Source organism: Macaca thibetana, chromosome 4 (assembly GCF_024542745.1).
Source record: "Macaca thibetana thibetana isolate TM-01 chromosome 4, ASM2454274v1, whole genome shotgun sequence".
Taxonomy (NCBI): Eukaryota; Metazoa; Chordata; class Mammalia; order Primates; family Cercopithecidae; genus Macaca; species Macaca thibetana.
Window position 1 is genome coordinate 133,685,788 of NC_065581.1, and position 14,722 is coordinate 133,700,509.

General features: G+C 40.5%; 2 protein-coding genes across 6 annotated transcripts in view; one reads left to right on the plus strand and one right to left on the minus strand.

Annotated features, from left to right (window-relative positions):
- Nucleotides 1–4,456, minus strand: part of ENPP3 (ectonucleotide pyrophosphatase/phosphodiesterase 3) — a 99,836-nt gene extending 95,380 nt beyond the window's left edge. Inside the window, exons 1-2 of one of the 3 annotated variants that reach the window (XM_050786298.1) lie at nt 4,291–4,456; nt 2,554–2,689 (exon numbers count right to left, since the gene is read on the minus strand). In XM_050786298.1, the coding sequence (XP_050642255.1) occupies nt 2,554–2,631 (78 nt within the window). In that variant the 5' untranslated portion in view covers nt 2,632–2,689; nt 4,291–4,456. Of the gene's footprint in view, nt 1–2,553; nt 2,782–4,290 lie in introns of all 3 variants that reach the window. The other 2 variants (XM_050786297.1, XM_050786296.1) reach the window with 2 other exon arrangements.
- Nucleotides 4,457–12,165: 7,709 nt separating this feature from the next.
- MED23 (mediator complex subunit 23) overlaps nt 12,166–14,722 on the plus strand; it is a 47,152-nt gene continuing 44,595 nt past the window's right edge. For 2 of the 3 annotated variants that reach the window (XM_050786301.1, XM_050786302.1), the window contains exons 1-3: nt 12,166–12,422; nt 12,767–12,798; nt 12,956–13,043. In XM_050786301.1, the coding sequence (XP_050642258.1) occupies nt 12,384–12,422; nt 12,767–12,798; nt 12,956–13,043 (159 nt within the window). In that variant the 5' untranslated portion in view covers nt 12,166–12,383. Of the gene's footprint in view, nt 12,423–12,456; nt 12,640–12,766; nt 12,799–12,955; nt 13,044–14,722 lie in introns of those variants that run through there. The other variant, XM_050786303.1, reaches the window with a different exon arrangement.

Here is a 14,722-nt window from a genome sequence, read left to right on the forward strand (position 1 = left end):
AGAGTAAAAGGCTTATTATTATTATTATTATTTAGAGTTGGAGGTCTCACTATGTTGACCAGGCTGGTGTGGAACTCCTGGCCTCAAGCGATCCTCTTATCTTGGCCTCCTAAAGTGCTGGGATTATAGGCACTAGCCACTGTGCTGTGCCTAAGAAGTCTATTTTTAAGCCTTTATAATCGTTTACTATAAATATGTAATTCCAAAAAATCTTCATGATATTGGGGTGCACATATATCTAAAATGATGTTACGTGGTGAACAAAGTGGGGAGAATACTCTGAATGTCAAAAACCACTGAGAACACATCATTTGGCTTTAACTGGGCTAAACAAAGAGTGCTAGAAACACAGCAGATACCTTCAAAATGTTTAAATGAAACTTTAGTAAAAGTTTGAAGACATCAGGGTACTTTTGAAACAATGATTTAAAAATATTGAACTTCATTATATACTCAAAAACCACTAGAAAGATACAAAGAAGGGAAATTAATGATGCACAAATTTTGCTGTGGAAGATTTTATAATGTCCTGAATTGATAAGCTAGGATAAATATAATAAACATGCTTAAAGTCCCAGCTACTCAGAAGGCTGAGATGGGAAGATCATTTGAGCCCAAGTTGGAGCCCGAGTTGCTACAGTGAGCTATGAACATGCCACTGTCTTCCAGCCTGGGCAACAGAGAAAGAATGTGTCTCCAAAAAAACAAACAAACAAACAAACAAACAAAAAATATATATATATATTAGCATAACAGCTGTAAAGAATACTCTGAAATTGAAATTCCCAGAAGGATAAAGAATAACTGGAATATATTCAGGATTTATTTTGTTACTGGGCTTAATACTTACACACATTATTTTACGTTGTTTTATTTACTTCTTGAAACAATTCTGGAGAGACAGAGAATAGTGGTGACCTTAAAGTGTGGGATACAGGGAAAAACTGCAGCAAGATAGGTGTGAAAAAATAATGCAATTAGTTTTGGTATAAGGTACTGAGTCAGGAGTCAGGAAGCAGACATTTGAAACAGGCTAGTGCACTGGGGCACACGCATAGTCCCCAGCTACGCAAGAGGCTGAGTGGGAGGATCGCTTGAGCCCAGGGTTCAGGAACAGCCTGGGCAACATAGCGAGACCCAGTCTCTAAAAATATACATATTAACAAAACAATAACATCTTTTAAAAAAAGAAATTGTGTGACAGAGACTGGGCAAAAAGTTGGAGCTAGTGGATTACTTGGAATTCTTGGCTGGGTATATGACTCTTAAAACCACTAGAAGCCAGGTGCAGTGGTTCATTCCTTTAGTCCCAGCACTTTGGGAGGCCAAGGTAGGTGGATCACTTGATCCAGAAGTTTGAGACCAGCCTGGGAAACATGGTGAAACCCAGTCTCCACAAAAAAAAAAAAAAAAAAAAAAAAAAAAAAAGAAAAGAAAAGAAAAAGAAAACTCACAAAAACTTAGCTGAGCCTTGTAGCATGTACTCAGGAGGCTGAGGCAGGAGGATCACCTGAGCTGGGAAACAGAGGTTGCAGTGAGTTGAGATCCCAATGGAGGGAGACCTTATCTCAAAAATAAAATAAAAATTAAAAAGACTATTAGAGAACATGAGATTTCTTAAGAGATCTTAGATAGGGTTTAGTGAAGCTTGTGTTGTAATTTTCATGAGATTAGAGAAATTGTTGGCTAAGAATGCAGAAAAAGAAAAAGTCACAAAAAATGAAAATGTCAGTGTCATGGTGGAAGAAGCAAGGGGGAGAGAATAATTCAGAATGAGAAAGTACCAGGCAGTTATTGTTGTTATGAACATTCAAGTGGACAAAGGATGAGGAGGACTGACTTTTGAGTCGGGGACTTAGTACAGGAGAAACAAAGCTGGAGCACGAAGGACTGGTTGGGGGCTGAGAAAACTGAAGCAATGAAATGAGCTCTCTTTTCCCCAAAAGTTTGATGGTGAAGGGAAAAGAGAGAGTAATAAAATCAAGGAAATGGATAAGCATATTTCTGGAGTAAAAAGAAAAAGAAAAAAATTTTTAAATTAAGAAAAATAAAGAAAAAAGAAAAAATCAAGGAATTTTTTTTGGGGGGCTGAGGAATGGTGGCAGGAGATCTTACCACATAAAAGGACAAGAAAGAGAAAATAGGCAAAAGAGACTATCTCTAGGAGTGAAGTAAAATAGGATAAAATTGTTGGTTCAGTAAATAATAGGACATGATTATTTTAATTTTTCACTTTCTTGTCTTAAAATACTCATGCCATAAAAAAGTGATTGAGAGGTAGTTATAATCATGCAAAAAATCAGTATCACAAAGCATTCTGTCATGGATTCCAACTTCTGAGGTTAATGAAATGTTACCTTCTTGTTACTCAAATTTCTTGTAAAATATGATTTAAGATATTAATTTGCATTCGAGTTTTCATAAGGGATAATACTTAATACAGTTACCTAAAAGTTTACATTTTAATAGCAACACGAAGCAATGTAAATGGGAAATCATACTTTTAACATTTGTCACAAAACTGGAAAGACTAAAAATAAGAATTGTACTTACAATGCAAGCTATTTTATATTTCTTAAGAGTGTTCTTCTTAACAGGTTGTTCTGTTGCTAAAGTCAACATAGATTCCATTATCCTGGTAGCTGCATAGACCTGTTTTATCAGAATGCGGTAGTGCTCCTTCTTTCGTCTAGTCTGGCAAAGATAAACTGTATGAGTTACATAGCTGTGCTTGACTTTTAACTGTTTAGGAACATCACAGCTCTTCAGTGATTGGGCAATCTGGAGAGAGGAAAAATGTAGTAATAATAGTGTGAAAAGATTCAAGTTCATTTCTAGTATATTGCAGACAACTGCTCCTTTTTTCCTTATAACTTTTACTAAATACTAGTCAAGACATATATAACAAGAATAATGCAATCATCAAATTTTAATACAATCTGATCTTCTGTTTTCTTTAAAAATAACCCCAAACAAAAAGCCTTGTCACAGAAATTTTAGACTTTCTGGTTTTCTATAAACTTCATAGCAGTTGAAAATCAATATAGCAAAACGTGCTTTGACTATAGTAGAAATTCTGAAACCCTACTGAACCAATATAAAGTACATAGCTCTGTGATAATTATGCCTTGCTTTTTACAGTGTTCACAATTTGACAAGTTTGTATACACATTAGCTCAAGTCAAACTTAACAATATCCCTTATAAACATCTTATTCTTGTTTTTAGGTGAGCACATTAAGGCTCAAAGTTACTTATTTACTAGGTGCCAGAACTAGAACTGATACCCAAGACTTCTAACTCCCCAAATCCAAGCAATTTTCACTAATCAATTTAAATTCACGATTTCCTTATTTATCTAGACTGGTGCATCCTAGCAAGTGTACTCCATGCTGAAAAGGGGTTACAGTTTTGTGACGAAAGAAGCTAAATTAATAATAGTGTTGGCCAAAGAGAATTTTAGCAAATAGTGGATGCTAAGCTCTTCTACTTTCAGTGACCCTAAGGCAGTCATTCTCAAAGTGTGATTCCATGGAACATGAGTTCTATAATAACCCCCTTGATTAAATAAAGCTTGAGTACTCTTCTCTAATGAAAAGATTATCAGAATCCTGTAGACTGCAGTACACCCTTTGGAAAACAGTACTCTAACTAAACTCTTCCAACCCTAAAAGCAGTGAGAAAAAAAAATATGAAAAGAATGCATTCCAATATAAATACAATGACTGCGTCACTACTCTAACTAAACATGTCTGAAACATGGGATTTACACACTATTTCTGAAAATCATGGGGAAGAGGATTGCTTGAGTCCAGGAATTTGAGACCAGCTGGGGCAACATAGGGAGAATCTGTCTCTACAACAACAACAACAAAAATTAGCCAGGCATGGTGGCGCATGCCAATAGTCCCAGCTACTGGGGAGGCTGAGGTGTGAGGATCCCTTGAGGCCAGAGTTTGAGGCTGCAGTGAGCCATGACAGATACACAAACAAGCAGAGGCAGATTTCAGACAAAGACAAGAGGGGGTGGGTACACTCAGGCAGAACAGATTCAAAACCCACTCAAAACTGATCTTAACCAAATGCAAAGTGGATATATAAGCGAGCCCTATTGGCAGTACCAGGCAAACGGCTTAACAAACCCAGATAGGAAAATAATAGGCTCCTGGTATACAATCTGGTTTTACCCTTTGAGCGTGTCCACCCTGATCTCCGTTATTCCGGGTAGGGAGAGGGACGTGTGGTTTTGCGCATGGGATAGCCCTCAGGAGAGTCCCCAGGAAAACCTCACCCGGCAGCTGCTGGGAATCTCCTGACGACTGTCTTGTCACAAGGAGTGTGAGTATTCCTTCATTATCTTCTCATGCTTCAAGGCCGGGGAAGACCTGGGCAAGAATCTTGGTGGGCCTTTGTTACTCGTTCCAGCTTTTGTGTAAGGGCAGTGGCTCTCTCAGTCTTTAATATTTAACCTAACCATTCAGTCAGTGCTGAAACAGTTGTTATAGAGGCCTGCCTGTTTGTGAGACCCGGCCTGCCACATGATCATGCCACTGAACTCCAGCCCGAGAGACAGAGTGAGGCCCTGTAACAAAAAATAAAAAATAGCCAGTTGTGGTGGCTCACACCTGTAATCCCAACACGTTGGGTGTCTGAGGCAGGAGGATTGCTTGAGTCCAGGAATTGGAGACCAGCCTGGGCAACAAGGTAAAATCCTGTCTCTATTAAAAATTCAAAAAATTGGCCAGGTGTGGTGGCACATGCCTATAGTACCAGCTACTCAGGAGGCTGAGGTGGGATGATCACTTGAGGCCAGGAAATCGAGATGATGCCACTACACTCCAGCCTGGGCAACAAGAGTGAGACCCTGTCTCAAAAATATAAAAAAATGAAAAAATAAAAATAAATAAAAAATAAATCGGCAGCACGAGAGCCACTTTTCCTTTCTGGCATTATGGGTTTGTGCTCGTCTTTTCCATCACTCCCTTGATTCAGTAGACCCCCCACTTCACCAATTCCACCTATATCCCTAACCAGCAAAAGCATCAGCATTAGTTGTTGATACAGAAGGAATTCATTTTAGAACTAGAAGATGCCATAAAGACAACCAAATCCAGGTTCTTGCAGATTTCTTTCCGGGAACCACATGGAGTATCATGTGTTTAAAAATCATAATAAAAAAACATTTGAATAATGTGGGCACCTGACTCTCCAGACTGGATGAAGTAGAAGTACTCAGAGAAGTTTGAGGTTTTTTTTTCTTTCTTTTTAATTTTTTATTTTTCTAATTCTGAAGCCCAGGCTCCACTTCAGTTTAATGATCTTATGTAGTTTTGACTAAGGCAGCAGTATTTTTAAAATATCCCACCCGGGCATGGTGGCTCACACCTGTAATCCCAGCACTTTGGAAGGCTGAGACGGGAGGATCACCTGGGTCAGGAGTTCGATACCAGCCTTGCCAACATGGTGAAAACCGATGTCTGCTAAAAATACAAAACTTAGCCATGCATGGTAGCTCACACCTGTAATCCCAGCACTTTGGAAGGCTGAGACGGGAGGATCACCTGGGTCAGGAGTTCGAGACCAGCCTTGCCAACATGGTGAAAACCGGTATCTGCTGAAAATACAAAACTTAGCCATGCATGGTGGCTCACACCTGTAATCCCAGCACTTTGGAAGGCTGAGACGGGAGGATCACCTGGGTCAGGAGTTTGAGACCAGCCTTGCGAACATGGTGAAAACCGATGTCTGCTGAAAATACAAAACTTAGCCATGCATGGTGGCTCACACCTGTAACCCCAGCACTTTAGAAGGCTGAGACAGGCAGATCACATGGAGTCAGGAGTTCGAGACCAGCCTGACCAACATGGCAAAACCCCATCTCTACTAAAAATACAAAAATTAGCCAGGCCCATGGTGGCACGTGCCTCTAATCCCAGGTACTTGGGAGGCTGAAGCTTGAGAATCACTGGCACCTGGGAAGCGGAGGTTGCGGTGATCCAAGATCATGCCACTGCATTCCAGCCTGGGCAACAGAGTGAGACTGTCTCAAAATAAATAAATAAACAAACAAACAAATAAATAAATATCCCTCTTAGTGATTTGATATGTAGCTCAGGGCAGTCTAAACACTTTACATTCAAATTCTTTTCTGCAAACATTTTGTCATTATTCTCATCAGATGTTCAGATTTTATAGATAAGGTCAGAGGACCACCAAAGGGACTTGGTCACTTATGTACGATTCTTTTAGTTAGTGATATCTCGGAAGTGAAATGCCACCAGTTCCTTCTTCAGAGTATTTTGCTGTTGAATCATACCTATTTTTTAAAAACAAAGACCAAACCTATGTCATAATTTGTCTCAAATTTAGGGGATTCCTAGGATCTGTGGCTTTTATCTAATCATTTGTTATGTGCCTTCCATTTTTATGGGTTTCTGGGTTCTGATTGCCTACTTGCACTCATGGCAGTGCACTGACTCTACCTTACCTTCAGTTGCTAGGAATCCTACTTTTCCTTCCTGCTGTGATGATTAGTTGTGTGTGTCAACTTGGCTAGGCCACGGTATCCTGTTATTTAATCAAACACTAATCTAGGGTGATGTTGTGATGATATTTTGTAGATGTGGTAAAAACTACAATTAATTGACTTTAAAAAAGGAAATTGTCTTCAATAACATGAGTGCACTTCATCCAATCAGCTGAAGTCCTTACAAGCAAAAACAGGCTTACCAGAGAAAAAATTCATTCCCAAAACAGCAGCATTAGCCTGAGTTGCCAGTCTGCCAGCCTGCCCTATCCTACAGATTTTGGACATTCCCCACTGCCACAATCAGGTGAGCTTGGGTTTCAGAATTAGAAAAATTAAAAATTAGTGTGGTATACCCTCAACTTCACCAATTCCATCTATAGGCCTAACCAGTGAAAGCACCAGCATTAGTTGCTGAGCTTAACCTGGTTCTTTCAATCTAGGCTAAAGTCCAATGCACTATCCATTGCACCACAGAGCTTGCTCTTAACCTGGTTCTGACACTCCTGTTGCCCTTTCAGATGCTTCTTCCTGGTATTCTCCAAAATGTAACTTGATTCTATACCAATTTTGTACACCAAGTATATTAGTCCATTTTCACAGTGCTATAAAGAACTACCTGAGACTGGGTAATTTATAAAGAAAAGAGCTTTAATTGACTCACAGTTCCCCATGGCTGGGGAGGCCTCAGGCAACTTACAATCATGGTGGAAAGCAAAGGAGAAGTAAGAACCTTCTTTACATGGTGGCAGGAGAAAGAAGAGAATGTGTGCATAGGAGGTACTGTCAAACACTTATAAAACCATCAGATCTCATGAAAATTGACTATCATGAGAACAGCATGGGGGACACCACCCCCAGAATCCAATCTCTTCCCTTCCTCAACATGTGGAGATTACAATTCAAGATTAGATTTGGGTGGGGACACAAAGCCTAACCATATCACCAAGGTACTACTGACTCTTACTCTGTATCTTTACTAAGTGATTCCTTATGTCCTACACTGCCAGAATTTCACTTCTCTCTTCCTTCATCCTCATCCCTCATCCCTTTTCTTTTTTTTAATAAAAAAAAATTGTGGGTACATAGTAAGTGTATCCCCATCCTCTTTCAACCCTGAAAAACACGCCAAAAAAATCCTAGATGGGGAAGTCAGGGGGCCTCTGATAAAGACTTAGCTTGTAGGTGACTGTCTCTGTTACAAATTAATTGATTCTGGACATTGAATTCTTCATTTTTCAGAATTATCAGAGATTATTAGATTATCTCTAAGTCACTAAATTTTGGATATGATAATAGGGACACATCCTAGTCCTTCAGGTCCTGAGATGAATAAACCTTAAGGAATCTACCTATGTATAATACAAGTAGGCATAGTGAAAATGGTTGGCAATGCATTTTCAGCTATAACAATTCCTCTAAATGAACTCTAAACCCCAACCTCTTTTGAGTCTTTCAAGTTCTAGAAACTTATTCCTGGCTGGATGCAGTGGCTCATACCTGTAATCCCAGCACTTTGGGAGGCTGAGGCAGGAGGATCACTTAAGGCCAGTTTGAGATCCACCAGGGCAACATAGTGAGACCCTGTCTCTACAAAAAATGAAAAATAAAAAGTTATCCAGGAGTTATGGTGCATGCCTGTAGTCCTGGCTACTCAGGAGGCTGAGGTGGGAGGATGTGGTCAGGATTGCTTGAGCCCAGGAGTTTGGGGCTGTAATGAGCTATAATGGCACCACTGCATTCCAGCATGAGCAGCAGAGTAAGACCACCATCTAAAAAAAAAAAGGAAAAGAAAAAGAAAAAGAAAAAACAAAAAACCTTAATCCTAACAGTTCACCTGATCAATGGACACAAGCCAAAACCACACCTTCCATGCAGCTTAGACTTTGGAATAGACTGCCTGTGTCACTTAGATCTGAACCTACACTTTCTAAGTTAACTGGACCTTGAAACCTTGCCTATTCTTTTCTTCTTTAACTTCAGAACAATCTGTACCTTCTTTTCTTTTCTTCTTCAACTTCAGAACAACCTGTACCTTCTTGGTTCCGAAAACTTTACTCTGAACATTTTAATGCTTAATGGCCCAGAACACTTGCATTCTGAGAGGCAACTACCATTAAGTCACCCATCAATGTAAACCATAAACATTCCTCATGTTACAGAAGGTCCCAATGTCCACAGAATTCTGGCAACAAATGGGTTGTTGTTGTCTCAGAAAAGCCCTAGGGGCCTGCCAACATCTACTTCCTTAAGTCTCAGGAACCTGCCCTTCCTGGTTCCAGTGCTAGAGCTTGGGTGATAGGTGGACAAGCTAGACTGGGAGAGCCCAGAGAAACTAATCGCACTGAGGAGGGTGGTGGAGGTGAGGCGGATGCTAGGCTCAGGTCCAACAGCAAAAGGAAGAAGGAGTCCACAAAGGAAGGGAGACTTCACATAATAACATAATGCCAGAGATAGATGGGCAGGTGACTAACTTCAGGGAGGGCCAGTCATGAGGAAAAAGCAGAAAAGCCTACAAGGAGATTGACAAGCACACAAAGCAATCAGAAAGCTAACCAGGTAGGCAGTTGGTACAGGAAGGACAGAAGCTAATCCTCAGAAAGTGGAGATCAACATTGAAGCTGAATTGAGAACTGGCTGTCTTGGTGAGACTGATGTCAGCAGTGCCAAACCAGGTCTGAGAGGGAATGGTATACACTGGGAGACAAAGCAAACACCTCAGCAGGGAATAGAGAGTCCAGCTCTAGTCCTCCAAACAATGACATGGCAAAGTAGAATCAATGGTCACAGTTTGATACCACTGTTTGCCAGTACCTATGTGTGTGAAAAGATATTTTCTGACTAAATAAGTAAAAATCTCATTATTGATCAGCACAATGAACATCTATAATCAATTTGGAGACGAGGAACCTGATGTGATGACTCCTGTGGCGTAGCAATTGTTTCCTACTGAATGATCAGCATTCCTAAGGCTGTCTCTGGTTCCTGGAAGACTGTTTCTCTTACTTTGTCTCAAGGACAGACATCTTCCCTAGTAGTGTTAGATTTCTAGGAGCCCTCTCTTGTTCATTTTGAAACTCAGAAATAATTTGATTTCCAAACATTTTCCAGGTTTTCATAGGCTCTTCTCATTTTTAGTGTACTCGTGAGGGCCTCATTTATGACTCAGATTCTAGAGATGTCTCCAGAAGAGACATTATAAAACAACCATGCTGCCTGGGCTCTCTGAGGTAGAGCTCAGTGTCACAGTGCTCCCACGGTGCCCGTCCATGAAGCAGAAGGTACAGGCCATGTCCTGTTTACATCTCTGAAACCTGGCATGAACCAAGTTATCTTCCCAAACCTTTAAACTCCTCTCTGCCATGTCAGCTCCGTGGTGGCAGGAACTAGGTCAGTTTGGGCTTGCAGTCTTGTTCTAGTGTCTAGCACAGTGGCCAACACCTAGAAGACATTCAATGAACACTTGCTGAAAAAATTTTGTAACAGTTTCAGAAATAACATTAGGAGTCTAAGCTACCACATACATAAATGTCCAGTGAACCCAATTGTTATAAATTATAATAACTTTACTAGGTATGACTCTTTAGGTGTTCCAAATCTTTCTCTACATCCAGCATTCCAGAAATAGCTATTACCTCAAAGGAAGTCTTGCCCATAAAATAAAGGCACTTCGGATGTTTTTATTCTACCCAAAGTAATGAATAATGACTGAGTACCACCAAGTATCAGACTTTATGCCAGGTGTTAAGAAATGCAGGCATGTTTAGTTTCTGTATCTACTCTAAAAAGCTTTAGTCGAGTTGAAGAAGTAGACGTTTTAAATGGTAATCTAGTGTAATCTGTGCAATACTAGTGGTGCTAATAAAGTGCCAGGGAGAAAGAGGAAGAAATACACAGTTTTCTACAGAAAGGGATTTAGAAAGATACCTATGTGAGTTTGGTCAGACTGCTGTGAATAGCATACTATAAACTGGGGTGATTCGAGTCTGAGCAAACCATAATCTGAGAACTTGGGCTTCTTGTTTCATTTGGCTGCAAGACAGTTGGCAGCCAGTCAGTACTTTACCCACTTGTAAGAGATTAGATGTATCTTCCTTGATGATTCAGACCAATGTAAGGGGAAGGACCTGATGATACCAACTTTGGGGATTCTCCAAGAAACAACGCCCCCAGACCACACTATAATGATGCTTAAAGTTGATAAGCCCTACCCAGTTGCTCAGAGTTTCCAGTTGGCTCTTTAGTCCCCCACTCTAAATCATGATAGGACAAGGATGGATAAAGAAGCCTGAATTATCAGCTTTCAGTTTGCTCAGACTCAAATTACCCCCCAGTTTATAGTATGCTATTCACAGCAGTCTAAGCAAACTCACGTAGGTATCTTTCTAAATCCCTTTTTGTAGAAAAATTTGTATTTCCTCCTTTTCCCCCTGGCACGTTATTAGCACCACTAGTATTGCACATATTACACTATATTACGGTTTAAAATGTCTACTTCTTCAACTGAACTAAAGCTCTTTAAAGTAGCTATATGGGCCCTAACCTGACTGGTGTCCTACTAGGAAGAGAAAATTAGGACACAGCCATGTACAAAGGAAAGACCACGTGAAGACACAAGGAGAAGAAGGTCATCTACAAGCCAAGGACAGAGGGCTCTATAGAAGGTAACCCTACCAACCTCAACCTCAGACTTCTAGCCTCCAGAATTACAAGAAAAGAAATTTCTGTTGTTTAAGCCACCCAGTCTGTGGCATTTTGTTATGGCAACCCTAGCAAACAATATACGAAGCCTAACTCTTCAAGTTTTTCTCCAGCAGGGAATCTGAATTATTTCTTTTAAGCTTTTAGTAGCTATTGTGTGGGCAACGATGGTTGCATGTGCATGTTAAAGTTGTTAGAAAACTAAATTTATGCCAGGTCAGAGACTTGTATAACAAAACCACTAATGGGGACTCATCAGCTCATCACTTAGCAGCTACAAAGGAGTAGTTCATGCTTAGCAGTTTGTGGCATTTCACAAAGAAGTGAAAGGCCCTTTGCATGTCTATGACTCTCATCAACAATTTTCTTTTTGAGGTAAAGAAAGCTGATCATCGAAAAGGCATAACAGATGTTTTAGGGGTTGGTGATGACGGTGGCATATGAAGAAAAACACGTATTCTCAACAATATTGCCAATAGAATCCAGCAATACATTTAAAAGGATAATATATTATGACCAAGTAGCATTTATACCATAGAAGCAAAATTGGTTTGGCATTCAAAAGTCAGTCAATCACATTTGCACTGAGGTTATCATAGTTGACAAGACACCGTCTCTGTGGCTTCAGCTCCTGGCTGCAGGCCGCTGATGGAGGTCCAGAAGGTCAGCTGCTCACAGACATCAGCTGTGGCTCCAGCATTTTCCGCAGGCTGCAGCCTCTGGGTTTCAAGCTTTTCATTTCCCAGTCTGCAAACGGGTTAGTCCCGAGCAGGAAGCAACTCCTTCTCCAGCCGGGAGGTGGCGGCCTGCGGTCGATCACGCCTCCGGGGTCCTTGGGCTCAAGGTTCCGTTTGGGGGCGCTCTCGTCCGGCTTGCGGGCTGCCCTTCTCCACAGGCGGAACCGTCTGGCGGCGCCGCTGGTTTCTGCGGGGTTTGCAAACAGAGCGTACCGGGCCCTTCCGGTCTTCCGTACAGGTTCCTCCAGTTGGCTGGGCTGCGGAGGGAAGGCTCCCCGGTAAAGCACTGGGGGAGGGAAGCGACGTCGGAGAGCTACGGTTTCCTCCGGCGGTCTCCGACCCTCGCCCCATATATTCCCATAGCTCGGGTCTGACCCGGGCCTTACCGGGCACCCCGGAAAGGCGGGGGTAATAGTACAGATGGAGACGCAACTGCAGAGCATTTTCGAAGAGGTGGTGGTGAGTGCAGCTGCCGGCCATCCAGGACTACGGCTCGGGGACGGGTAGACGCTGGGGCAGCAGACCAAGGAAGCTGGCCCAGGCAACTTCGTCTCACGCTTCCCTTTTTATTCTCTTGTTTTGACATCGAGGTTGTGTGCGGGGAGGTTTAGTGATTCTCAAACTGCTGTCAAGTTCATTGTATCCTTTGAAATCGATACAGTGACAGGCCCGACAGGTATTGATAGTTTCAGAGCTGATTAAGGTGACTTGTCCTGTGTTACATTGTAATACTTGGATAAGGGAGGCGCCTTTTAAAAATTAACATTGTTTACATTTTGTTTGTTTGTTTTTTTTTTTTACAGAAAACGGAAGTTATAGAAGAGGCTTTTCCTGGGTGAGTGTATGCGTGGCGGATTTTTGTGTTTTCATGTGATTGTATCTGTCAGATTTTACTTAGTTTCATGTTGGAAGGTTCTAAGATCCACTATTCTGATTGTGTGTAATTACCTTTTTAAAACGAATGACAAATAATGTAATTTTTATTTTTTTAGCATGTTTATGGATACTCCTGAAGATGAGAAAACAAAACTAATTAGCTGTTTGGGTGCCTTCAGACAGTTTTGGGGTGGTCTTTCTCAGGTGAGCACTTCATTTTTAATACATTCAGCTGATGATTTTTGCCCCCTTTTTTTTTTTTTTTTTTTTTTCCTTTAACATTTACTTTGATGTTGCTCTTAAGATCTTCCTGAGAAGGAAGAAATAAAATTGTCATCATTTTTTATTCTGGCTTACGTTTGTTTTAATTTGTATATTTCGGTGGAAAACCTATGTTGAGAAGTCAAGTTGATACTGCACAGTGTGCAACGTTAAAAAAAAGGAAAAAACTCCCCTATGTTAGATTAATTAAGATCATTTTCATCCTATTCGGATTTATTTGGTACACTTGAAAACAGATGTGTTAAGCTTTACTTGTCAAAGATACACATTCCATTTGTTTTACTTAATAAAGGAATTGTCACAGCATTGATACAAAGATGCTACAATAGGAATACCAAGATTCTATAATAACGATAGGAAGATATTATAGTAAAAATGAGGAAACAAACTGTAAAAGTAACAAAGAACAGCTACCAGAAAATGTATCCGTAAAAAAGACAAAATGTGTCATCCTCGAAGAGCTCACATTCCAGTAGTGCCTTACCTTCTCATGGTGTATTATGGGTAGGGAAATGAGAACTGTGTGTCAGCCATTGGTGATAAGATTTGCCACTCCAGACATGGATCATATAATGCTATTACAGTCATGTTTTAACCTTTTGTTTAATTATTTTCTAATAGGTAATACATTCATATGGTTCAAAATGCACAGGTATAAAAAGGGTGGATCCAATAACTAGTCTCTCTCTCTTCTCTTACCTGTTCTTTTTTCTGTCTCTAGCCAATATCCTCAAGTTATGTTTTCTTCTAGAAGTATTTTATGCGTATAGAAACACTTTTATAGCATGATCATATACCATGTACACTGTTAATTAATTAGCACTTTTTTCCTCCTAATAATAATCTAAAGGTAATTCCCTATCAGTCCAAGAGTTACTTGTTCCTTCCTTTCTTGTTATTTATTTTTTATTTTTTTATTTTTTAATTAATTAATTAATTTATTATTATTATACTTTAAGTTCTAGGGTACATGTGCACAACGTGCAGGTTTGTTACATATGTATACTTGTGCCATGTTGGTGTGCTGCACCCATCAACTCGTCATTTACATCAAGTATAACTCCCAATGCAATCTCTCCCCCCTCCCCCCTCCCCATGATAGGCCCCAGTGTGTGATGTCCCCCTTCCCGAGTCCAAGTGATCTCATTGTTCAGTTCCCACCTATGAGTGAGAACATGCAGTGTTTGGTTTTCTGTTCTTGTGATAGTTTGCTGAGAATGATGGTTTCCAGCTGCATCCATGTCCCTACAAGGGACACAAACTCATCCTTTTTTTATGGCTGCATAGTATTCCATGGTGTATATGTGCCACATTTTCTTAATCCAGTCTGTCACTGATGGACATTTGGGTTGATTCCAAGTCTTTGCTATTGTGAATAGTGCCGCAATAAACATACGTGTGCATGTGTCTTTATAGCAGCATGATTTATAATCCTTTGGGTATATACCCAGTAATGGGATGGCTGGGTCATATGGTACATCTAGTTCTAGATCCTTGAGGAATCGCCATACTGTTTTCCATAATGGTTGAACTAGTTTACAATCCCACCAACAGTGTAAAAGTGTTCCTATTTCTCCACATCCTCTCCAGCACCTGTTGTT